Below are 25,975 nucleotides of genomic sequence, written 5' to 3'. Positions count from 1 at the left end.
AATTTAACATTGATTAAAATAGAAAATTTTTATAATTAATTTAGTTTTTTTCACACTTTGTAATGAAAATTTCTCAATTGAAATAGTTGAGTTGCGGTCTCTTCTTTATTAATCTTTCATTGATGGATGCAGCGGGAAGAAGACTCAAGATTCACCATCTCACATCAACCGAGTTGCTTTGCTTTCCAACGGTGCGGAAATGAGCCATTTCTGAAGGAGAGACGGACGCACTTTATAAGCGGATGGGTCACGGATTAAATGAATCCGTGACCACACTGTGTGGTCACGGATTCTTGAATCCGTGAACCTATATTTTTTTTTTAATTCAAACCGTCGCTATATTAGCGACGGTTTTATTTTGATAAATCGGCGATGGTTAAATAAATCCGTCGCTAGTAGCGACGGTTCAAGACAAAACCGTCGCGAATTGCGTTCTGGTTCCGTTCCACCGTTACATCTCCGTTTTCCACCGTTAAATCGCCGTTTTCGGTATAAGAAACGCCGCTCCAAGCCATCAACCTACCCACCTCGGAACTTTGGAACAGCAAAGGCCGTTTCCGTTCCGGAACGACCGTTCCGGTCGTAACACAGCCGTTCCAGCGAACCATGCAGCACCTCATGTGAGGCCAATTTCTGTGCAGCTTTCGAGTTTCTGGTTCCAGCTCTCTACCCGACCATCCAGCCCATGAACCACCACCACAAGACTCAACCTAGGACCCTAAGGTACTACCATACCACTGCCCCAGGCCCTGGAACGATCCAAGCCCATAAAACCGAAGCTACAACAGCAACACCTGTCATGGCCGAGAATTTCACTCCTGCTAGGACTCTTGTTTTCTGTTGCTAGCCACCAAACATCGAGACGGCCTTTGAACCATCCCCTCAGGCACTCTCCTAGGACCCTAACCACTTGGCCTAGCCCATCCTAGAGCCGCCAGGCCGAGCCCCTTCCTCCCTGCAACATCTGCCAACCTGCGCAACTTCCACAGCTTTTTCTCGGGTGGATTCCTTCTTGGCAAGGACTCCTCCTAGCCCATGGTCTCGAGTCCTAGCATGGCTAGGACTCTTCCCTTGACCCATCACATCCCCTAGCCCAAGCCAAGGCCAAGCTAACCCCTTAATCAAGGAACCCGATCCCCCAAACCTTTTACAGCAAAAATAGGTTTTTCGTTGCTTCCTTGTTTATGTGGTGTTTGGTGTGTGTCTAGAATCCCATACCTACGTGTAAAAACATCACTTGATAATATCTTAACATCATGGCAGCCCCTCAGGTGTAAAAACGTGAGTCATGGCATAAAACAGATGGCACGTAAAGCATGCACATGTGAAAAACAAAAACAACATATCTGGACTTCATGCTTTCATATAAAAAAAAAACTTTTAAAAATATATTATTCCATGATTGATGAGAAAAAGGAGATGTATGGCATGCCTTTGCGTTATAGACGCACGAAAAACCGTTGGCGACTCGAAACGGGACACAACCTTGGCTTGTTTTTTCCTTGAGCCACTTCGAAAATCCCTTCAAAAGCTAGTGTATAGTGCCATGTGTGATGTATCTTATGGGGAGAGTTTTCTGAATTCTGAAGTGTGGCCATGTATTATTGGTGGTGGGGATTAGAGTTTTGAATTGATTAAAAGTGTGTGGCCGTGTGTTGTGTGGGTGGGGGAAAGGGTTTGAGATAATAAATACTCATATAATTATTAATCAAGGCTTAGGCCTAATAAGCCACTAAATTAGTCCCATAAGTCTTAATTAGGATTTAATAAAATATTAAAAAGGTTTTTTTTGTTTAAATAAATTTGTGAATTTTATAGCCGGGTTGCTAAGAAGCTCGTATTTTAGTTGGAAAAACAACACCGATAAAATTTACGTCCCGCCGTATAAAATCACCTCAAAATCCCCCTTTATTTTCAAATATATGAAAAACCATCAACCATATTTTAAATAATTAAAAACAATTATTTAATAAAATAATTTTCCATTTCTCAACCCTCGGTCTCCGTTCCTCGATCGCAACTCGAATAACCTTTTAAAAATATATTTATGCAATCATGTAGAAGAATATATTTTTAAACATGCAAATATGCACAACATAATTACTTCATGCAATTAAAACATTTAATTAAAATACAAAGGAATTTAATAATTGCATGTATGTGGTTTGCGTTGACCTTTAAATTTCCAGGGTATTACAATCTCCACCCTCCCCCCCTTAAATTGAATTTTGTCCTCGAAATATGCTTATCCTTAGTAACCCAAAGTTCAGATTCAGTTCTAGTATAAAACAAAAATTCACGCTTCCGCCGCGCTACTCTGATAAAATTTAAGTTCTAGAATGTCATTACGTCTCCTTGATGCCAATTAATTTTATCTTTTAAATCCTTATTTTCAAATCACAACTTAAAAAGACCCAAATAACTTAGTGCTATTACTATTATAACCTCGAATTTCAATTTTTCTTAAGATTCCCAATATTAAAAGATGGATGACCATACTTATCGTATATTATTTTTCTTATTTTATTCCCAAAATATTCATCAACTTATCATGTTTCAATATTAAAATCCCAAACGCATCCGCTAATGCTTAGCTTTCCAAGCCTATATCGATTCATTCTTAAAAACCTTTGACTAAGATTCCTTATAACTTTATAACCCAAGATATCCCAAGGTTCCAAATATTCTTAAAAGTCTAAATTCTCGAAAACTCTTATCAATTAACCCATTCAATTCTCACTTATTGCTAAAATAGTCCCCAAATTCCTTAATATTTGCAAAATAAATTTTTAATTTCGAAAAACCTACGATTAACCCATAAGTTCTTGACATTCTTAATTTCCTTCTACTGATTTCTCATAACATAATTTCGATAAATTTAAACTTATTTACCCAAAAATAAATTCTTATAACAATATTATCTTTTCATTAAACTTAAAATCTCAATTTATACATTTTCTTATTCCCAAAATCGTTGCAAATCCTCAAATCCTTATTCTTATGAGTAATTCTCAAAAATTAATTCAACTAATAACCACGAATCATAAATATTTTCTTAAAAAATCTACGTATCCCCAAAGCACTCATAATATTCACTATTTCTTATTACCCAAAAATTGAACGTCAATACTAAAATCCAAAAATTAACATAGTTCATTTCCACCACGAAGCTAATATGCGTTGAAATAAAATAATTTCTTAATTCATATCGTATCACGTATAAAAATTCCAAAGCATATAAATCATATATTATCATGAAACTATTAAACATGTGACGTGAACATATAATTCTTGTACTAACAACATAAAATCATATAAAGCATTTAACTTATAGATTGAGGCTTGACGACTGATCTTTCTGGCGCTGATGGTGGCACAACCCTTTACAGGACCTTTTCTCTGATACCAACTGAAAAGTCTACCCTTTTTATTGCTTAAAAAGTACAATTTTTTTTTTTAAACACTCAATTTTCGGCAATATACATTTTCCACATGAAAATATTTTTTTATAAAATATTTTACCCCTTAAAATAAAACACCAACCAACTAGCATTTTAAAAATCAAGTGCAATAGTCATAAAATGAAATCATCAACTGTTTTACAATACCTAAAAAAAAATTGAAAAGTATAGTCCATACTAAACCTCTCAACAATCTCCCAAAAAGCATAAATAAATAGTATTAAAAATCTTTAACATAAATCATGAGTCATAAATCATAATGCGGAAAAAGTAGAAGCGTTGGTCCTCGGGTTGTGTGTGCCATCAGTCCAGTCAAATCATCCGTCAAGACCTCCCTCAACCTCACCTGCATCCATCACACCTAGTGAGTCTAAAGACTCAACACACCATAATCTTAATAACAAATAATATGTTATACAGTCAACATATAACAGTGAAAAATACTTGTACTTAAAATATCGTTTTCATGAAGATACATAAACTTCAAACATGACCATTTTCATAAATATTTTCATGATGCGTAAAATTTAAATAGAAATATTTTCATAATAATGCATCAACTTTAAGCATAAACATTTTCATGACATGCATCATATAAACCTTAGCATTTTTCCTTTTTCTTCAACATGACACAAACCTTTAACATGATCATGAACATTTTCCATTTTTTGTGTTGAATTCAGATCGTTAATTGTGACTTTCCTGACATGACATGAACATGAAAAATTGATGGATCCATCAACATGAAACCGCAGTACTGGGCGACGGGGGACACCAGCAACACTCTCACCGGTCCACTGGGCCCTGGCCTATCCTGATTGAATATAAATACCATCGTTGGGGTTCCCTCGGGGGCCTTTTCTCATAAACGGGTTTCCTATGAGGCCTTTTCCCCTCACGATATTCTTATTCTTACCGTTACCACAAAACCGTTACCACATATTCGTAATGATGAAAATACGATCGTCGGGCTCCCACTAGGACCATCACCCTCACGACATCTTCAACATTAACGAATCAGTCACAATTACTTCACTTCCTTCAACATTTAGCATTCTCATCACTTTATAAAATCATGCATAACATAACATTTTCGTTTTTGAAACCAAGAATGCAACATGTCTTTTAAATGTCTTCCTTAAATCATAAAAATCTCATAGAAATTTAAAAATCCTAATTTAATCATGAACATTTCATAAACATTTAAAAATAATAATAATATCATAAAAACAGCATTTAGGGCACTTCCATGACGTTTACTAATTTCTAGGTGTAAAATGACCGTTTTACCCCTGGACTTAAAATTTCCCGTTTTTGACAATTTCTTGAACTCATTGACTCTAACATGTCCCAAATAAGTATTTAAGACTACATGAATTTTCTCATATTTTTATTTAGCATTAATCAAGGACTTTTAAATTAATCTTTAAATAAGACGTATTATTGCGTTTTAATCTCGAATTAAACCAAACTTTAATAGAAAATTCCCAAATTAAGAACTTAGACTTATAATAATTATTTAAGCTTAAATATAGTTTTTCATGATTTTATGAAGCCTAAACTAGGCGTTTCAATTAACTCGTTAATTAGCGTTTCGTGCGACGATTAAATCCTGAATAAATCCAAAACACATTATTTTGATCCCAAATTTTAAACATAGCATTTTTAAGATTTATTTTACCCTTCCAAGTCATAAGCCACCTCCGTGGACCCATGGATTCAATTTTACTTCTTTAATGTTCGTTTTAGACACCTTATCGAACCACCCGAGCCAATCTCCCAATTTACTCGAGCTACGCCCGAGCCACCTTGAGCCAAAACCTAGCCAACCTACCTAGGGACCCTACTGAACCATTAGAACCCATTGGACCTGACCCTAAGCTCCAAAACCGAAGCAACACCTAAGCTGCAGAAACTGTCCAAAAACCCACCTAGGCCCCCATGAGCAAACGAGACATACATGCTTCTAACCACTTCATGCTTAAACTGACTCGAACCGGACCCGAACCTGGCCCTAGATGTTACCCTTAGACACAAATTAAGACCATGGTTAAGCCCCTTTTTACTCAGAACCAGCGCCTAAGTCCCAAAAATCAGAAACATGACAGCCCCTCATGTGAAGCCAATTTCTGTGCAGCTTTCGAGTTTCTGGTTCCAGCTCTCTACCCGACCATCCAGCCCATGAACCACCACCACAAGACTCAACCTAGTAGTCTAACGTACTACCATACCACTGCCCCAGGCCCTGGAACAATTCAAGCCCCTAAAACCGAAGCTACACCAGCAGCACCTGTCATGGCCGAGAATTTCACTCCTGCTAGGACTCTTGTTTTCTGTTGCTAGCCACCCAACCATCGAGCCAGCCTTTGAACCATCTCCTAAGGCACTCTCCTAGGACCATAACCGCTTGGCCTAGCCTAGCCTAGAGCCACCAAGCCGAGCACCTTCCTCCCTGCAACATCTGCCAACCTGCACAACTTCCACAGCTTGTTCTTGGGTGGAGTCCTTCTTGGCAAGGACTCCTCCCAGCCCCTAGTCTCGAGTCCTAGCATGGCTAGGACTCTTCCCTTGACCCATCACATCCCCTGGCCTAGCCCTGGCCCAAGCCAAGGCCAAACCAACCCCTTAATCATGGAACCCGATCCCCCAAACTTTTGACAGCAAAAATCGGTTTTTCTTTTCTTCCTTGTTTATGTGGTGTCGGTGTGTGTCTAGAATCCCCTACCTACGTGTAAAAACATCACTTGATCAAATCTTAACATCATGGCAGCCCCTTAGGTGTAAAAACGCGAGTCATGGCATAAAGCAGATGGCACGTAAAGCATGCACATGTGAAAAACGAAAACAGCATATCTGGACTTCATGCTTTCATATAAAAAAAACTTTTAAAAATATATTATGACATGATGGATGAGAAAAAGGAGATGTATCGCGTGCCTTTGCTTTATATATGCACGAAAAACCGTTAGCGACGAGAAACGGGACACAACCTTGGCTTGTTTTTCTTTGAGCACTTCGAAAATCCCTTCAAAAGCTAGTGTATAGTGCCGTGTGTGATGTGTCTTATGGGGAGAGTTTTCTGAGTTCTGAAGTGTGGCCGTGTATTATTAGTGGTGGGGAGAAGAGTTTTGAATAGATTAAAAGTGTGTGGCCGTGTGTTGTGTGGGCCGTGTGTTGTGTGGGTGGGGGAAAGGGTTTGATATAATAAATACTCATATAATTACTAATCAATGCTTAGGTCTAATAAGCCACTAAATTAGGCTCATTAGTCTTAATTAGGATTTAATAAAATATTAAAAAGGTTTTTTTTGTTGAATAGCCGGGTTGCCAAGAAGCTCGTATTTAAGTTGAAAAAACAACATCGATAAAATTTACGTCCCGGCATATAAAATCATCTCAAAATCCCCCCTTATTTTCAAAAATATGAAAAACCATCAACCATATTTTAAATAATTAAAAACAATTATTTAATAAAATTATTTTCCATTTTCAGCCCTCGGTCTCCGTTCCTCGATCGCAACTCGAATAACCTTTTAAAAATATATTTTAATGCAATCATGTAGAAGAATATATTTTTAAACATGCAAATATGCACAACATAGTTAATTCATGCAATTAAAACATTTAATTAAAATACAAAAGAATTTAATAATTGCATGCATGTGGTTTGTGTGGACCTTTAAATTTCCGGGGTGTTACACTATCAGTGATACCTAGGGGATCATGGGGCGATGCTACTAGACGCTCTTACAATGATCCGATGGGTGCAATCAGAAACGAGTTTTGACATTCTTGATCAAGGTGTTGATGAAAAGAATGAGGCTAACTAGGGTAAGCCCGAATAAAGGATTATGTCCTGAATCACAAAGAGTTGTGAACCCATGGCTAGCTGTATCCCTGAACCATTGAGGGTCACACAAGCACTAGATCGTTTGTTCCCGTTGAGAGAATAAATTCAAGGAGTTGAATTTATATTATAATATAGTAAATTCAAGGAGTTGAATTTATGATAATTAAATTTTGAGAAAATAAATTCAAGGAGTTGAATTTATGATATAGTAAATTCAAGAAGTTGAATTTATGAAATTTGGAGAGAATAAATTCAAGGAGTTGAATTTATAAAATTTGATAATTTAATTTATTAAACTCAAAAATTGGGTTTATTAAATATTAAATTTTGGAGGTGATAAAATTCAAGGAGTTGAATTTATAATTTAAATAATAAATTTAAATGTTGAATTTATAATGTATTTAATTTATTAAGTTCAAAAGTTGAGTTTATTATATATTAAATTTTGGAGGTGATAAATTCAATGAGTTGAATTTATAATTTCAATATTAAATTCAAATGTTGAATTTATAATGATTTTAAATTAAAATATAATGGGTGTATGTATTATGGGCTTGTAAGAGTACAAGACCAACATACAAATTATTAAGGTTCTTAATTGGACTTTAAAAGATTAATTAATTAATTAAACTAGTTGGACTAGAGTAATTAATTTATTAAGTCCATTAAGTGTTTGATTTAATTAATGGGCCCTAAGCTTATATATTTTTATTAGGGTTGGGGTGATGTGAACACAAATGGTCAAGTCCCAAGGAAAGCATGGAACCCATTAGAGTGGCTGAAGGGACCAATCACGAGGGGATGACTGAAGAGATTAAAGGAAGCGTTGCAGGGGCTTATGAACAAGGAAGAAAGACGTAGAAGCGAGGTGCAAAGTGCTGGAGGGTTCGTGATGCATGGGAGTAAGTTTGGGAGCCAAAGGAACATTATTCAAGTGATATATGAAGATGAGTCCAGAAGTATCGGCGCCCGAGCGGCCAAAGATTACCGCCCGAGCGCCACACTTACTGTCCGAGGCGAAAAATTCCAGAAAGCCTCGCGCCCGAGAGGTAAGAATCTACCGCCCGAGCGCGAATAGTACAGAACCTCGGCGCTCGAGCGGTCAAATTCTACCGCCCGAGCGTGAGTCAGTTGCGGGAAAATCCTAGTTTTCTAGTTTAGAGTTTTGATTATTTTGATAACTAGATTTGCAATATTTTTGATATGTGGACATATTTGCACGAAAATTTGGAGACTTTTCAGATCATTATTGATATTTTTATCAAAGTTTAGAGTTTTTCTCTCAAACATTCAAAGCTTCGCTTTGTTATTGAAAAAATCAAACTTATCAAGATTCGTCTTGTTGCGTTTGTCGATCGTGCTTGTGCGGATTGTCTTAGACTTGTTCTTTGAAGGTTCGTTGAGTTTTTCGATTTTTTATTCCGTGATTATTTGTTGCTAGACTTTTCATAGTTTAGAGGTGAAAATCACAACTCACACACTTGATTCAAAAGATCGGGACAACAACAATTCTTTGTTCGTTATTAAATTGAGGACGCGATTTGATTTTAATCGTGTTTGCTATTCGTTCGTACGAAGATTCACATCATTTGGTATCAGAGCTTAGGTTCATTGAATTCAAGTAAGTTATATTGTTCTTAAATTTTCAGACCTGTGTTAGTTCTTCGTTCGTTTTCAGATCTGCTTTCTGTTCTATCGTTCTTCGAAATTTTTTTCGAGAATATGTGATTCTCGAAATTTTGGTGTCTTTTTTTTTGGAATTTTCGAGTAGTACTCAGCCAAAAAAAAAACGAGTACAAAAATTCTGAAAATTCACCATTATTTCTTTTTGGTATCTTGTTCAATTTCCTTTAGAGAGTCATATTCAATTGCCTCTCACAGTAAAAAAAAATTAATTTCTTGTCTACGCAGTCCAAGTGAGTCGGTCACAATCGTTCACAAGTTGAAACTTGATTATTTGATATACAAATACAAAGCTTGAGCACCTTGAGAGAACTCTCGAATTTGAGTGACATTACTTGAGTGCGAGTGAATTTCTTTAGAGTGAACGGTGAGTATTTGTTGTGAGCAAAACAATTGAGAGAAAAGGCGAGTGAATTTCTTTGGAGTGACCGTGAGCATTTGGGTGAGGATTATTTTGTTTCTACTAACGTTTTCTTGCAGGTACAAGTTTGAAATTAGATGGAGAGGGAGGTAGGAGATAGTTCGAACCCGGGATTGTCTAAGGTTCAAATGGAGGCGTTGTTTGGGCATTTTAGTCGAATGATGAGGGTTGAGTTGGAGCCATTACATGAGAGGATGAGTAGGCTTGAAGTTAGTACTAGTGGGGGTAAAGCTAAGTCTAAAGATTTGGGTAGAGGAGGAGTATGATTTGGGAGGAGATGAGGAGAGCCAAAATGAAAATTGGGGTAGGAATGGAAGAGGAAGAGGAATTGGGAGAGGAAGAAGAGAAGCCGTACGGGGTAGATATGATGGGAATAGGGAAGATGTTAACATGGGTAGCATTAAGATGAAAATTCCATCATTCCATGGGAAGTCTGACCCAGAGGCGTACTTAGAGTGGGAAAAGAGGGTAGAGTTTGTAATTGAGTGTCACCACTACTCCGAACAAAAGAAGATGAGGTTGGCGGTGGTGGAATTCTTATACTATGCTCTCATTTGGTGGGATCAACTAGTGACCACTAGAAGGAGGTATAATGAGAGACCAATTGAATCTTGGGATGAGATGAAGAGGGTAATGAGGAAGAGGTTTGTGCCCAATCACTACTATAGGGAGATGTTTAAGAGGCTAAAAACTTTGAGACAAGGGTTGAAGAGTGTTGAGGACTACTATAAGGAGATGGAAGTAGTCATGATTAGGGCCAATGTGGAGGAAGATAGTGAGGTGACCATGGCTCGTTTTCTTTGTGGTTTGAACAAGGAAATTCAAGATCAAGTGGAGCTTCGGCACTACTTAGATCTAGACGAAATGGTACAAATGGCCATAAAAGTGGAGCAACAACTCAAATGGCGTGGAGTTGGCCGCACCAATCAAATTGGGGGTTCATCATCTTCTTGGAGATCAAATGTAGTGAAGCGTCAGGAGAGTAAAGTGGTGGCCAAGCCCAAATTTGAGACCAAACAAGAGGCGCCTAAGCAAGGAGTGCAAGGTAAATCTGAAACTCCTCTTACTCGTTCTAGAGATACTAGATGTTTTAGGTGTCAAGGGTTAGGACATATTGCTAGTGAGTGCCCTAATAAAAGGGCAATGATTTTGAATGAATATGGTGAGTATGAGTCTCAAAGTGAGGAGGAAGACGATGATGATGAGATGCCTGCGTTAGAGGATCCTGATGAGGGATATGGGACGGTTGTAAGTGAAGCACTAGTGACTAGGCGTATTGTAGTGACCCGTTCCAGAATCACCTACTAATCAAGAACTAAGCATGCAATTAACTTAATTAATAATAATCAGAGATAACAGCGGAAATATGGCCGACGACAATAGTTATACAACCCAATCGAAATCAGAACAACTCAAAATATATTCGGTACAACCATATCGAATAGAATAGTACTGAAAACTAAACCAACCAGCTACTCACTGTCCTCCTCCTGCTCTTCCTGAGCCATCCAACCTGAGGCCTGCCCCATGGGAATGGGGTGTCCAAGATAAACAAAACCGAGGACGTGAGCGATAAGAACGCCCAGTACAAAAGCATGAGTATACAAGCCTATATGAAATGCACATGCTATGATATGATACCAGGGTAGTCAAGAAATAGGAGTCACAAAGGATCTCAAAATGCTCAGTCTAGAGGCGCCAAGTGGATAGTGCCGCGCGGTACTCCTCTGGGTCACTGCATCCACTACAAGAACAGACGTGGACCTAAAATGTCCCGGATCACCGAAGCCCTCCGGACCCGTCGGCCACTGTGTACTCTCGGTGTCCATGCGTCCACAACACAAGACAGGGCTGAGCGGCCCCACAAGATATAGCTTATCTCGAAAGAGATACAGCTCAACAGTAAAGGCTATCTCGAAGGAGATACGGCTCAACATGAAATGCAACATGCATCATAAAACGTGACATAATAGCATGCATCATATGACATATATCAATGCACCACATAATCATGCAACACATATAAGGATGTATACTCGACCAGGATATCTCGGATAGTACTTTCGTACCTCTATCACAGCAAGCCTAGCCTTACGCAACACCGCTAATCAGGTCTAGAACAAGCCTACGCATCAAAAGCATACCCAATGAACAATACTACCATGCTCGACTAGCAAAACCAGTACTACCAAAGGTTTAGGGTTTACCTTCGTCCGTCGACAGCCCTTTGATGTCGATTGCCTCGTAACTCAGGCGTCACTACGCTACCAATCCTGGCAGCTCTTGGCTAATGCTCGACCGACAAACTAACCCTAGAAACCTTCCAAACCTCTCAAAATGAGACACAACTTCAAGAATTGACAATACAAAATGAGGAAATCCGAGCACTATTTATAGGCTATGTTCGGATCCACCGAACCCACTTCGGAACGTCCGAACTCCCACGTGTCCATCGGCTCTTGACACCTCATGATCGGATCCACCGAACCTACACTTCGGATCATCCGAACTCCTACGTGTCGATCGGCTCTTGACACCTCATGATCGGATCCACCGAACCCACTTCGGATCGTCCGACCTCTTCGGTGCTACCGAACCATCTTCGGTCCGTCCGATCATGACCACGGTCAAAATTACACATTAAACCTTCTTAATCACCATTAATCCGTTAATTACCCAATTTGGAATTCGGGCTACTACACGTATCATGAGTGCCCAAGTCAAGGAGGAGGAGACTAACCAAAGGGAGAACTTGTTCCATACTAGGTGTTTTGTAAATCAAAAGGTTTGCAATTTAATCATAGATGGAGGGAGTTGTACCAATGTGTCTAGTAGTGAGATGGTAGAAAAATTGGGTTTACCTACATTAAAGCATCCCCAACCATATAAGCTTCAATGGTTGAACGATTGTGCGGAGGTGAAGGTGAACAAGCAAGTTTTGGTGTCTTTTTCTATTGGAAGTATGTGGATGAGGTCTTGTGTGATGTGGTACCTATGGATGCATGTCATATCTTGTTGGGTAGACCTTGGCAATATGATAGGCGAGTGACACATTATGGGTACAAGAATAGGTATTCATTTATGATGAAGAAAGATTCCATTGTTCTACTTCCATTGTCCCTAAAGCAAGTGTTGGAGGACCATTTAAAAAAAAAGAGAGAGATGAGGCCGAAAAAAAGAGTGAACTAAAAAGTGAGATGGCCTTTGAAAAAAAAATGAGATGGCTGAAAAAAAGAGTGATAAAAAGAGTGAGATAGCCATACAAAAGAAAAACGAGAGAAAAGAAAATGAGATGAAAGAAAATGAGAGGAAAGAGGCCAAAAGAAAATCATATATGGCCCAAAAAAGTGAGTTGAAACATTTGTTGCACACACATGAACCAATTGTGTTGATTCTTTATAAATAGATCCTCTTTAACACAAGTGATATAGCCGGGTCCCTTCCAAGCATTATTGTTTCACTATTGCAGGAATATGATGATATATTTCCGGAGGAGCTACCTCAAGGACTACCACCATTGAGGGGGATTGAGCACCAAATTGATTTGGTGCCCGGGAGTTCATTGCCAAATCGTCCAGCTTATAGGAGCAATCCGAAGGAGACGAAGGAGCTTCAACGACAGGTAAGTGAGTTGTTAGATAGGGGTTTTGTGCGTGAGTCCATGTCACCTTGTGCGGTACCTGTTTTATTAGTTCCTAAGAAAGATGGCTCATGCCATATGTGTGTAGATTGTAGGGCAATCAATAACATAACCATTAAGTATAGGCATCCCATACCTAGGCTAGATGATATGTTAGATGAATTGCATTGTGCTTGTATCTTTAGCAAAATTGATTTAAAGAGTGGTTATCACCAAATTAGGATGAGGGAAGGTGATGAGTGGAAAACGACTTTTAAAACCAAGTATGGGTTATATGAGTGGATGGTCATGCCTTTTGGCTTAACTAACGCTCCTAGCACCTTTATGAGGTTAATGAACCATGTCTTGCGTGCATACATAGGAAAATTTGTTGTTGTTTACTTTGATGATATCCTAGTATATAGCAAAGACTTGGATGAGCATGTTGGTCACTTGAAAATTGTACTAATCACACTAAGGGCTGAAAACTTATATGCTAACTTAAAGAAATGTGATTTTTGTACAAGCAAACTTGTCTTTCTTGGTTTTATGGTAAGCTCACAGGGGATACAAGTGGATAAAGACAAAGTAAGTGCTATTCGAGATTGGCCATCGCCTACTATTGTTGGTCAAGTCCGAAGTTTCCATGGACTTGCAAGCTTCTATAGGAGGTTTGTAAAGGATTTTAGCACATTGGCAGCACCAATGACGACGGTGATCAAGAAGAACGTTCCATTTCATTGGGGCGAGGAGCAAGAGAAGTCCTTTAATATTATCAAGCAAAAATTAATTAATGCTCCTTTACTTGTTTTACCTGATTTTTCTAACATTTTTTAAATTGAATGTGATGCGTCAGGTGTAGGTATTGGTGGAGTTTTGATGCAAGGAGGACGGCCAGTGGCGTACTTTAGCGAGAAGCTCAATGGAGCAGCCTTGAACTACCCCACGTATGATAAGGAGTTCTATGCACTTGTGAGGACTCTAGAGACGTGGCAGCACTACTTGAGGCCTAAGGAGTTTGTGATTCACACGGATCATGAGTCTCTTAAGCACCTTAAGGGGCAGCAGAAGTCGAACAAGCGGCACGCCAAGTGGGTGGCATTCATTGAAACATTCCCCTACATCATCAAGTACAAACAAGGTAAGGAAAATGTAGTTGTCGACGCACTATCCCGGAGGTACGTACTGATCTCTGCCTTGGAATCTAAAATCTTGGGGTTTGAGCATGTGAAAGAGTTGTATGTGCTAGATGATGATATTAAGAATGTTTTTGAAACCTGTATGCATGGTCTACCTGAAAAATCCTATTTGCATAATGATTTCTTGTTTAAAGAAGATAGGTTGTGCGTCCCTAGATCATCCATTCGTGAATTACTTGTTAGGGAGGCACATGGTGGTGGCTTAATGGGGCATTTTGGTGTGGCTAAAACTTTAAGTGCATTGCATGAACATTTCTATTGGCCACACATGAAACGTGACGTTGAGCGTGTTTGTGATAAGTGCATTACTTGTAGGCAAGCTAAATCTAAAACACAACCACATGGCTTGTATACACCACTTCCCGTCCCTAATGAACCTTGGGTTGATATTTCTATTGACTTTGTTTTGGGGTTGCCTAGGACAAAGAAAGGGGGGCGAGTCTATATTTGTTGTTGTGGATAGATTTTCTAAGATGACACATTTTATTGCTTGTCACAAAACTGATGATGCATCTCACATTGCGGATCTATTCTTTAGAGAAGTCGTTAGGTTGCATGACATGCCCAGGACTATTGTGTCTGATCGCGATGTTAAATTCTTGAGTTACTTTTGGAAAACGTTATGGGCTAAACTTGGACAAAATTGTTGTTTTCTACTACATGTCATCCTCAAACGGATGGACAAACTGAAGTTGTCAATAGAACTTGAGGAACATTTTTGCGTGCTATTCTTAAAAAGAACTTAAAGAATTGGGAAGATTGTTTGCCATTTGTTAAGTTTGCTTATAATCGTTGCGTGCATTCTACTACAAATTACTCGCCATTTGAATTTGTATGTGGTTTTAATCCTTTGACTCCGTTGGATTTGATGTCTTTACCTGTGAGTGAAAGGTTAAACATGGACGACAAAAAGATGTCTGAATTTGTTAGGGGGTTGCATGAAAAGGCCAAGGCCAACATTGAGAAGAAAAATGAGCAATATGCCAAGCAAGCCAACAAGGGGAAGAAGAAGGTGGTTTTTGAGAAGGGAGATTGGGTGTGGCTACACTTGAAGAAGGAAAGGTTCCCCGAGAAGACATGTTCAAAGCTATTGCCTAGGGGTGATGGACGATTCCAAGTCCTTGAAAGGATCAATGACAACGCATACAAACTCGATCTACCAGGTGAGTATAACGTGAGTTCTAGTTTTAATGTTAGTGACTTGTCGTTGTTTGATGTAGGTGATGAACTGGATTTGAGGACAAATCCTTTTCAAGAAGGGAAGGATGATGCGAACACATATGGTCAAGTCCCAAGGAAAGCATGGGACCCTTTAGAGTTGTTGAAGGGACCAATCACGAGGAAACGACTGAAGAGATTCAAGGAAGCGTTGCAGGGGCTTATGAGCAAGGAAGAAGGACGTACAAGCGAGGTGCAAAGTCCTGGAGGGTTCATGATGCATGGGAGTAAGTTTGAGAGCCAAAGGAACATTATTCAAGTGATAGATGAAGATGAGTTAAGAAGCATCGACGCCCGAGCGGCCAAAGATTACCGCCCGAGCGCCACACTTACTGTCCGAGGCGAAAAATTCCAGAAAGCCTCGCGCCCGAGCGGTCATAATCTACCGCCCGAGCACGAATAGTACAGAACCTCGGCGCTGGAGCGGTCAAATTCTACCGCCCGAGCGCGAGTCAGTTGCGGGAAAATCCTAGTTTCCTAGTTTAGAGTTTTGATTATTTTGATAACTAGATTTGCAATATTTTTTATATGTAGACATAATTGCACGAAAATTTGGAGACTTTTCAGATCATTATTGATATTTTTATCAAAGTTTAGAGTTTTTCTCTCAAACATTCAAAGCTTCGCTTTGTTATTCAAAAAATCAAACTTATCAAGATTTGTCTTGTGGCGTTTGTCGATCCTGCTTGTGCGGATTGTCTTAGACTTGTTCTTTGAAGGTTCGTTGAGTTTTTCGATTGTTTATTCCGTGATTATTTGTTGATAGACTTTTCATAGTTTAGAGGTGAAAATCACAACACACACACTTGATTCAAAAGATCGGGACAACAACGATTCTTTGTTCGTTATTGAATTGAGGGCGCAATTTGATTTTAATCGTGTTTGATATTCGTTCGTACGAAGATTCACATCATGGGGTTAATTAAGGAACACTCATAATTTTGAAAAAAAAAAAAACCTGACCTCCATTTCTTCCAATGTTGATTCACGTGAGTTTCACAAAAAATTCCTCCAAAAGATTTTTGGCCATTTTTCAAGGGAAATAATTTAGAGTCATCTCTCATATTTTAATCTCAACGTAAAAACTTCTTTCAAATATTCTAGTGCTATTTGAAAGAGGAACAAATCTTCTGGTCGTGGACTTAATAGAAGGAGTTCTTGAAAAAAAATTCGTAGGGATTCGTCAAGAGTTATCTCCGCTAACCCGGAATAGTTGGAGTCCAGTGATTTAATTCAGAAAGGTATAATTTTCTAAACATCATTTCAATGTTTTTGTTAAAATCATATGAGCGCCCAAAGCAAAACATATTTTGCTTGTCAAAATAAATAAAAAATTTTAAACTTCCGCTGCGTTTTGGGCTAGTAGAAAACCAAGATCCAACAGTGATATCAGAGCCAAGGTTTTTACAAATCGTATGGTTTTGGATATTGAATAATTTATTTCTAACCACACAAGAAAATTTTTCAGAAAATTGATTCACCATAAAAATATTTTATTTTTCCAGAAAACAAAAAAATATATTTTCGATCTGCCCGGAACTGTTCCAGGCAGACCGTGCGCAGGGCTGCGCGCAGAGTAGCGCAGCGCCGGCGCTGCGCGCACCTGTGCCCGCCCAGCGCGCACAGGGGCTGCCGCCACTACCCGAAACGTTTGGGCGGCGGGCGGGCAAAAAAAGGCGACTGTCCAGGATTGTCTCGGGAACAGTGCTGGACTATTGGGCCTGAATTGTTTGGGCCTAGGGTGCAATTTTCTGAATTTTAAAATTTTTGTGCAAAATTGATATTTTTGAAAATTTGTTCAATTTTTCTTTTAAAAATTATTTTTTAGAAAATTAATAATTTTCTTGTGAAATAAATAATTAGAATATCATTTTAATTATTTATGGTAAAAATTATTTTTTACAAGAAATCAATTATTATTGATTTAGTTAGAATTAAATTAAGGGGTTTATTTAATTTATTAAATTCTTTAATAATTGTGGTGGTTTGTGATAAATTATTAGATATATGATTTATCAATTAATTAAAATTTTAAATTAAATTGATATTATATGCATGAAGGACGATGAAAGCTTTGACTAATGTGTTAGGTGTATGTTAGGATATTTTACTGTTTTTATTCATTTTGTTAATAATTGATATTATTAAAGTGGGCCTGGTTTATGGCCCATTCCCACCCCCATGCGATATACCCCTTATGTGCCATGGCTATTTATATGTAATTATTAAAAATAGTGAGAGATCAAGACTGGAAGATGATGGACCCGATGCTCAAGATGAAGACATGTAAAATATTGGAAGCTCTTATAATAGTTGCATTTGCATCCCCGCATTCACCTAGGTTTTCGACCTGGATCCATGTCTGGCTCACATGGATCTAATAGTGTTGGCAATCGATCATCCTTATTTATTGTTGAATGTCATATTATGATATAAGCGATATATAGTAGTATGCATGTAGGTATATTATTAGATAATATAGTTGCATGGATCCGGCAAACATACAAACTTGTGGCATGCGATTTAAAAATTAAAATGATGAGACAATTTTAAAATTAAAATCTCTCATTTTGAATATCATTCAAAATTTATATCAAACCAAAAAAGTAAAAATTAAAAGAGTTTAATTTTTCCTTGTCTTCCATCAACCGTGGTTGCATGTTGATCGCTACCCGCGGACAGTGTCTGGCTCATATTATTGGGGAGGCCAGGATGCCGGAAAGCTTTGACTTCCACCGGACATATGGTGTGAATTGAGTGGAACTCCCATGACTTCGGCTCATATTATTGGGGGAACTCATGGCGACCGTCTACTACAATTCAACATTGATGGGTTGGTTTGACACGCAAAAATAAACGGCGTCATATTATGGGTCCTTATTAAACGTGAGGCAAAACACGCGGAGGTTGCATAGGGATGCAAATGGATTCTTCCTTTTAGAAATTATAATTGGCTGATATTATTCGAGATTATAATTGGCTAATTGGACTCTACGTGCCCACTATGGAAATGCGATTTCTCTTTTTCATCAGAGGGTGGTGGAAATGTCAAAATAGTGGGAGGGAGATTTATAAAATAAAATCCATATTTTATATCTTAAATTTTTTTTAAAATAATCAGCAACCATTATTCTGTTTCCGTATCAGTATTATTTTGATTTCGTCACGTTATCCTTTTTTTATTATTAACAAGCTAATTGAATCTAATTTTCAAGACAGGTTGGGAAAATTGTTCTAAATTCGGAGAAAATGATATACACACTAATGTCAGTCCTGCTGAACTGAAAAATCATGTAAGATGGAAGGACCATAGTATGCAAGCTAAAGTGTGATGTGCTCGCTTCTATGTTAAATGAACTGTAGGGACAGTTTGAGAAAATTTTGAATGCTGCTGACATTCGAATGCACATACAAGAGTTGCATGGTGCATGAAACTCATACGATGATGCACACTACATTCAAGGAGCTCATGACTACACACATGCAAGATGGGGCTCTAGCCCATGAGCATGGTGTACATATTTCTGTGCATATTGAGAATGTGGTGGGCCTAGAATATGTGATTCCTAACGAGTTAATTGATAACATCAATTTGTTGTATTTCTGTTCCTCATTTGACGGGGTTATAGTGAACTTCAAGTTTAATAAGATATTTGATAGCCTTGAAGAGATAGTCCATATGCTTATGACTTATAAGATCACCATAAAATAAGAATAATTATTATTTTTATAATGGGCCTTTCGTCGGACGAAAAATGACCCACAAGATAAGGGAAAGAAATGTTCCGGCCCTCACAAGAAAAACAATCCCAATAAGAGGCAAATTCTGAAAGACACTTAAGAAGCCTACAAAGCTCGATAAGTTAGAACATATTTGTTTCGCTGCAAGAAGTCCGAACATAAGAAATTATATGTGCCAGAAATGTTCTGGAAATGATAAGTGAATGTCCAAGTAAACATGATTTCAACATCAAACAAAAAAAATTTAGATGATCCAAATCACCAAAATATGACACGCTAGACTATGCACATTGAAAGGGGATCGATTTTTGGTGCTCGATAGGCAACGGAAGCTCAAAAATTTCGGTTTTTGCAAGAGAAGTTCGAGCACCACATGTACTAGGTGTAGCAAATACCAAAAACACAAACTATGACATTCATAGGGTGTTTAAAATATTACCTATCAATCTCAAAGATTGATGTAATGGCTCCAACCAAGTTGTAAACAACTTGGCTCTTCAAAGGCAAGACAAATCTACAAGCTCTCCTTGTCCTTGAGTCCTTCCTTCAAAATCAAGCCCACCACCAACTAGGTAGATCCTCTCATATTTTGCACTAGAAAAATATGAGGATTTTTCTTTGAGAAGTGTAGGAAATCTTCAACAATTGAAGAACAAAACTTTTAGAGAAAATGGAGAGAATTTCGGCCAAGGTGTTTTTTTAAAAAAGGAGAGTGATGACTAGTCTTGGTAGTGGGAAAAGCTAAAACACTTTTAGCATCCCAAGCCTTGATTATAGAAAAAGTTGTCTCCCAACCTTTCATCTCCCATGCATGCAAATTTTATTTGGTTTTTTAACAATTAAAAACTCATGAACTTATTTTAATTATCTCAAACATATTTGAGACTAATAAAACATTACTTGAATTTACTCAAGTCACTAGCTGAATAATTATTTTACTATTGGGTTCTACAAGACCCAATATGATTTAATTAATTCAACACTTGAATTAATTTAATTATTTGGACTCTACTAGGCCCACTAGTGTTAAATTAATTCAACACTTGAATTAATTTAATTTAGTCCATAATAATATTTATGAAAATCACAATTTTCAAATACATTATTTATTTGGCCAACTTTTAATTTAGAACACTTCCACAAATTAAAAGTTATATTTCCCTCATAGAAGTCATACTTCTATTTTTCCTTACGCTTATAAACTCCTTTATAAGCCGTTCAACATATTGAACTATTTTACTTCTCAACGGGATCTAGAAAGCTAGTACTTGTGTGGCTCTCAATGGTTCATTGATACAACTAGCCGTGGGTTCATATCTCAATGTGATTTGGGACTAAACATATCCTTATATGAGCTTACCCCAATTGCTCCATTCTTACTTATCAACTCCTTGATAACAAGAACGACAGAACTCAAGTCTGATGGTACCCAACCAATTATGTTAAACGCCTAGCAACATCGCTTACATGATTCCCTAGGTATCAAATGATAGTGTCTGCAAGAACCATTCAATTATGGTTAGTGTACAGTACGGTCTCTTCAACTCATATATCCCGACCGATTCGACCACCATTGGTATATCGAGAGTTGTCAATGAATCGATACTATGTGTCATGTCGTAGTTGCATTGATGGTGTAACCTATGAAACCCCTTTCATAATTATCACCATACTCTGATTTGAGATTTCATACTAAATACACATAGGATATCCATACCCGAAGGTAAGCGGTGAATCCCCGACTACAATGCATCGACTCCAATATGTTTCGACAAAACACCCAACCTTGCCACCTGATAACCCATTGAGAGTCGGTAAACAAGTCAAAGTGTAATATTAGCATATAGAGTCTCAATGTTGTCCCGGGTCATAAGGCCTAATGGTATACGACCATAAACTAGGACGTTTCCACTCGATAAGTGAGAACCACTTGGAAAGTCCTTTATGTAGGGTTGTTCAGTGCACTCTACCAGGAGCACCTATCTGCATGCTCGGACATCACAATGTCCCCTGCCAATGAAACATGGTACTCACATCACAGATACTAGTCTCAAACTCGAGCGGCCATCCTTCTTAGTGGCGGCTGAATCGACTAGGAACTGTTTAGAATAAACAGTATTCCAAATATGAGTTTCATGATACTCATCATATGAGCATCTCGTATTCTTTCTACTATTTGTATATTTAAGGACTTTATCTATGAAACTAGCATGTGTATACAGATAAAGATGTCCCAAAACAATAATTTCAAATATTATTAAAATAAAGACTGTTCATACATAGAGTTTCATTGTGAACACTCGGCCAACACTTGGCTCGACGGGCACCTACTCTAACACACATTTCCCAAAGAAGTATGCACAAACTAGTAGGAGAAGGCATGTTTTACTTGTCAGACATAAATTCTCTACTTACTTGTGAGTTGTGTCTAAAAGGAAAAATGACCAAGACTCCATTCGATGAAAACTTGGAACGTGCGCATGGTCTATTGGATTTGATCCACACAGACATTTGTGGCCCGCTAAGTGTTAGCACAAAATATGAGCAATCCTACTTCATTATCTTTACTGATGACCATTCGAGATATGTATATGTTTATTTGATAAAACACAAATCTGAAGCATTTGATAGGTTCAAAGAATTCAGATCTGAAGTAGAAAAACAGCTAGAAAAGAGTATTAACACAATTCGATCTGATAGAGATGGTGAATACTTAAGTGCTGAATTTTTGGGTTATCTAAAAGAGAATGAGTTTCTATCACAGTGGACTCCACCGCAACACCACAATTGCATTGGGCGTAATTGTCTCATTTTTTGATTCAATTACGAAGTTTTGGTCAAGTTAAAATCATTTGCATATTTTTCATGTAAGATTTAGGTTGCAGCGAGCCTGGGAACGATCCAACCCATTCCGTAAAATTAATACAGGATATTTAGTTATGTTATTTAATTATATTACGTGCAAAAATATAAAATATTCATTTTTGAGATTTATGCGATATTTCTTGTGGCCACTTCATTATCATGGGATTATTACTTCACCCAGTGGTCACTTACCGGTTCAGTTCAGTTCATTTATTGGTACGGATATCTAGTCCAAGGGCTGTGATGATCTCTACCGCCCAGTATAATGTGGTTTAGTATGATCAGGCGATCCATGTTCAGTTCAGTTCAATGGCCACTTGCGTAGAACATAATCTCAACAGAAAATTTACGACATGTTATTTTATTACAGGGCTCGATGGAGCAAACATTTTACGTACGACTTTCAGTTCAGTTGTGCACGTATTATAATTACTCATGACATGATATTTTACGTTACGCAGGACTCATGATATTTTTACCATGCATGCAATTTTATTATTATTATTTTTTATTTATGATATATGCATGCTGAGTCTTTAGACTCACTAGACTTGATTGTTGTAGGTACTGATGACGTCATGATCGCGGGCGGGGACCAGTGAGCCATCTTGGGTTGGCAGTAGTGGAACCCGAGGACCTCATATTCGGCATTTACCATTTTTATGACCAAACATTTATCTTTGTTCAATTATTTTAAAATGATATTTTGCAAACAATAATTACTTCCGCTGTGCTATTTTGAACATTAAACTCTATTTACCAGTTTATTTTACGAATGAGGTAAATTACTTGTTTTAAAAGAAAATTTTAAATTTTTCCGCAAATTTTCAAACACGAATTTAGAGGCCTCTACAGCTGGTATCAGAGCCTATGTTCTTGTAAAAGGGCTGTACTACTACTGACCACGAGAAGCTCACGAAGTCACGTCTTCGGTCTGTAAGTTTTACATTTACGCATTTCGTTTACAGCATGAAAAATTTTAACAGCATGTTCTCATGAAATATTTTATGTTCAGATTTTGATTATTCAGTATTTATTTAAAATTTTAAAGAAATTATGGAAATTATTCATGTTAGTTACGTATGGGTTATGTATGGAACAATATGCCCCCTAGACGCATTCTTGAGAGTGCGAGAGATGATGAGCCTCGCCAGGAGGACAGGGAAGATCAGAGACAGGAGAGGAACGGACCTCCACCCCCTCCACCTGACATGAATGCCCAGATGCTAGCTGGGATGACTCAGTTCTTCGCACAATTTGTGGGGAACAATGCTGTGGCACCCAGGCCGACAAGGCCCGAGGCTACTTATGAGCGGTTTATGAAGATGCGCCCGAAGGAGTTTTCAGGGACGTCTGATCCCATGATTTCCGAGGGCTGGATTAAGTCCCTCGAGGTTATCTTTAAGTTCATGGAGCTTGGAGATGCAGACAGAGTTTTTTGTGCCACCTATCTATTCGGAGGGGATGCACGCCTATGGTGGGAAGGAGCATCAGTAGCTTTGAACTTGGCTACACTGAGTTTAACGTGCTTCATGGAGGTATTCTACTCCAAATATTTTACTGATGAGGTGCATTCTAGATTGACCAGGGAGTTCATGACCCTGAGGCAGGGAGATCTGACTATTACGGAGTTCGTCCGTAAGTTTGAGAGGGGTTGCCACTTTATGCCCCTGATCGCCAGTGATGCTGGAGCCAAACTAAGACATTTTATGGATGGTCTGCGGGCGATCTTGCGCCGCGATGTTAGGGTGGCTGGCCCTACTACTTATGATGTTGCCGTCTCCAGAGCTTTAGCTGCAGAGCAAGACCAGCATGACATTGAGAGGGATCATCAGGGTAAGCAACCGGTTCCAATACCACACCGTCCTCATTCTCCTCCGCAGCAACATCAGAATAAGAGGCCTTTCCACGGCCCACCCAAGAGCATAGGATAGAGGCAGCAGCAACAGGGACGTGCAGTCCCAAGGACCTTTGAGCACCCATTCTGTCCCAAGTGCTCACGCCGCCATCCTGGAGCATGTATGTATGGTTCCGGGAAGTGTTACAAGTGTGGTAGTCCAGACCACTTGCTACCACAGTGCCCACAGGGAAGTCTGCCTACCCAAGCAGAGTCTTTGTTCTCCATGCAGCAGAGACGAACCCAGACACCATGCTTATGATAGGTATCTTACAACTTTAAGTTTATATTTGAAATTCGATGTTTTGAGAATCTGGGTTAATATTTTGAACATAGAATTGACGATAAGATTGCATGCTCTAATCAGTGTTATTTTCGGGAATTTAGTTTAGGAGAACTCTGGCCTTTGCATGTCTATAAGTTTAGTTCTTGTAAATATTGGGTTCAACTTAGATTTTCGATCTTTCAGGGAGAATTTTTATATCCGGTTCCGCTACGAAAGCCTTGATAGATTCAGGGGCTACTCACTCGTTTATTTCGGAGGTCTTTGCTAACTTCCTCAAGGTCAAGACCGTTGGGTTAGATGTGGCGTATTCAGTAATACTGCCTTCTGGAGAGGAGATGATAGCTGCCAATGTGATCCGAGACATAGACCTCGAGCTTCATGGCAATCTTGTTTATGCGGATCTTATCATACTACCGATGCCAGAGTTTGACATCATTCTAGGGATGGACTGGCTATTGCGGAACCGAGTTTTGATTGACTTCCAGCGGAGATCTGTTCTAGTCCGACTGCCTGGGATGACGCAGTTCTTATTCGAGCCAGACAGGTACTTTCCTTTACCGCGCATTATACCTTGTGTCCAGGCTAGGAATCTCATGCACAGAGGGTGTCGGGCGTTTTTAGCAACTTTTATATCTGTCCCCAAAGCACCCAGTCAGTCAGCTTCAGATGTTCCGATTGTTAGAGACTTCTTAGACGTTTTTCCTGAGGACGTCTCTGGTATGCCACCCGAGAGAGAGGTAGAGTTTTCCATTGAGCTTATGCTAGATACGGTTCCGATCTCAAAAGCACCGTACCGACTAGCAGCGACAGAGATGGCAGAACTTAAGAAGCAGATTCAGGAAATTCTTGACAAGGAGTTCATTCGCTGAGTTTTTCTCCATGGGGCACGCAAGTCTTATTTGTGAAGAAGAAGGATCGTTCTATGAGGCTTTGTATTGATCACCGGGAGTTGAACCGGGCTACAGTGAAGAACAAGTACCCACTTCCGCGGATTGAGGATTTATTTGATCAGTTGCAGGGAGCTTCAGTATTCTCGAAGATTGACCTGCGTTCCGGTTATCACCAGTTGAGGGTGAAAGATGCTGATGTTTCCAAGACTGCTTTTAGGACTCGTTACGACCACTACGAGTTCCTTGTGATGCCGTTCGGTTTGACGATTGCGCCAGCGATCTTCATGGATCTCATGAATCGCGTATTTCAGCTGTAACTTGACCAGTTTTTGATAGTATTCATAGACGACATTCTCGTCTACTCGAAGAATCAGGAGGATCACAGCAGACATCTGACCACAGTGCTGCAGACCTTTGCAGAAGCACAAGTTATTCGCAAAGTTCATTAAGTGCGAATTCTGGTTAGAGAAGGTGGCGTTCTTAGGCCACATTGTTACTAGCAGTGGTATTGAGGTAGACCCAGCGAAAGTTGCCGCAGTCAGAGAATGGGTTGTGCCGCAGAATGCATCCGAGATCCATAGTTTCCTTGGGCTAGCAGGATTTTATCGGAAGTTTATTCAGGGATTCTCCTCCATCGCAGTTCCACTCACATCATTGACCAAGAAGAATGTTAAATTTGTGTGGAGCGAGGAGTGTCAGAAGAGCTTCGATACTTTGAAGCAAGCTCTTATCTCAGCGCCAGTTTTGGCCATGCCATAAGGGCCCGGAGATTTTGTTTTGTATACCGATGCTTCGAAGCTCGGTTTGGGCACAATATTGATGTAGCATGGGAAGGTGATAGCGTA

The 25,975-nt window shown here is 38.8% G+C and overlaps 1 protein-coding gene across 1 annotated transcript; it reads left to right on the top strand.

Annotated features, from left to right (window-relative positions):
- Nucleotides 1–23,466: 23,466 nt before the first annotated feature.
- LOC140806636 (uncharacterized) lies at nt 23,467–23,991 on the top strand. The gene has a single exon (XM_073163189.1). The coding sequence runs from the start codon at nt 23,467–23,469 to the stop codon at nt 23,989–23,991; it is 525 nt and encodes a 174-aa protein (XP_073019290.1).
- The last annotated feature ends 1,984 nt before the right edge of the window (nt 23,992–25,975 follow it).

Source organism: Primulina eburnea, chromosome 1 (genome assembly GCF_022965805.1).
Source record: "Primulina eburnea isolate SZY01 chromosome 1, ASM2296580v1, whole genome shotgun sequence".
Lineage (NCBI taxonomy): Eukaryota > Viridiplantae > Streptophyta > Magnoliopsida > Lamiales > Gesneriaceae > Primulina > Primulina eburnea.
The sequence above is the reverse complement of the archived record's forward strand: the minus strand, read 5'-3'. Positions and strand labels throughout refer to the sequence as shown.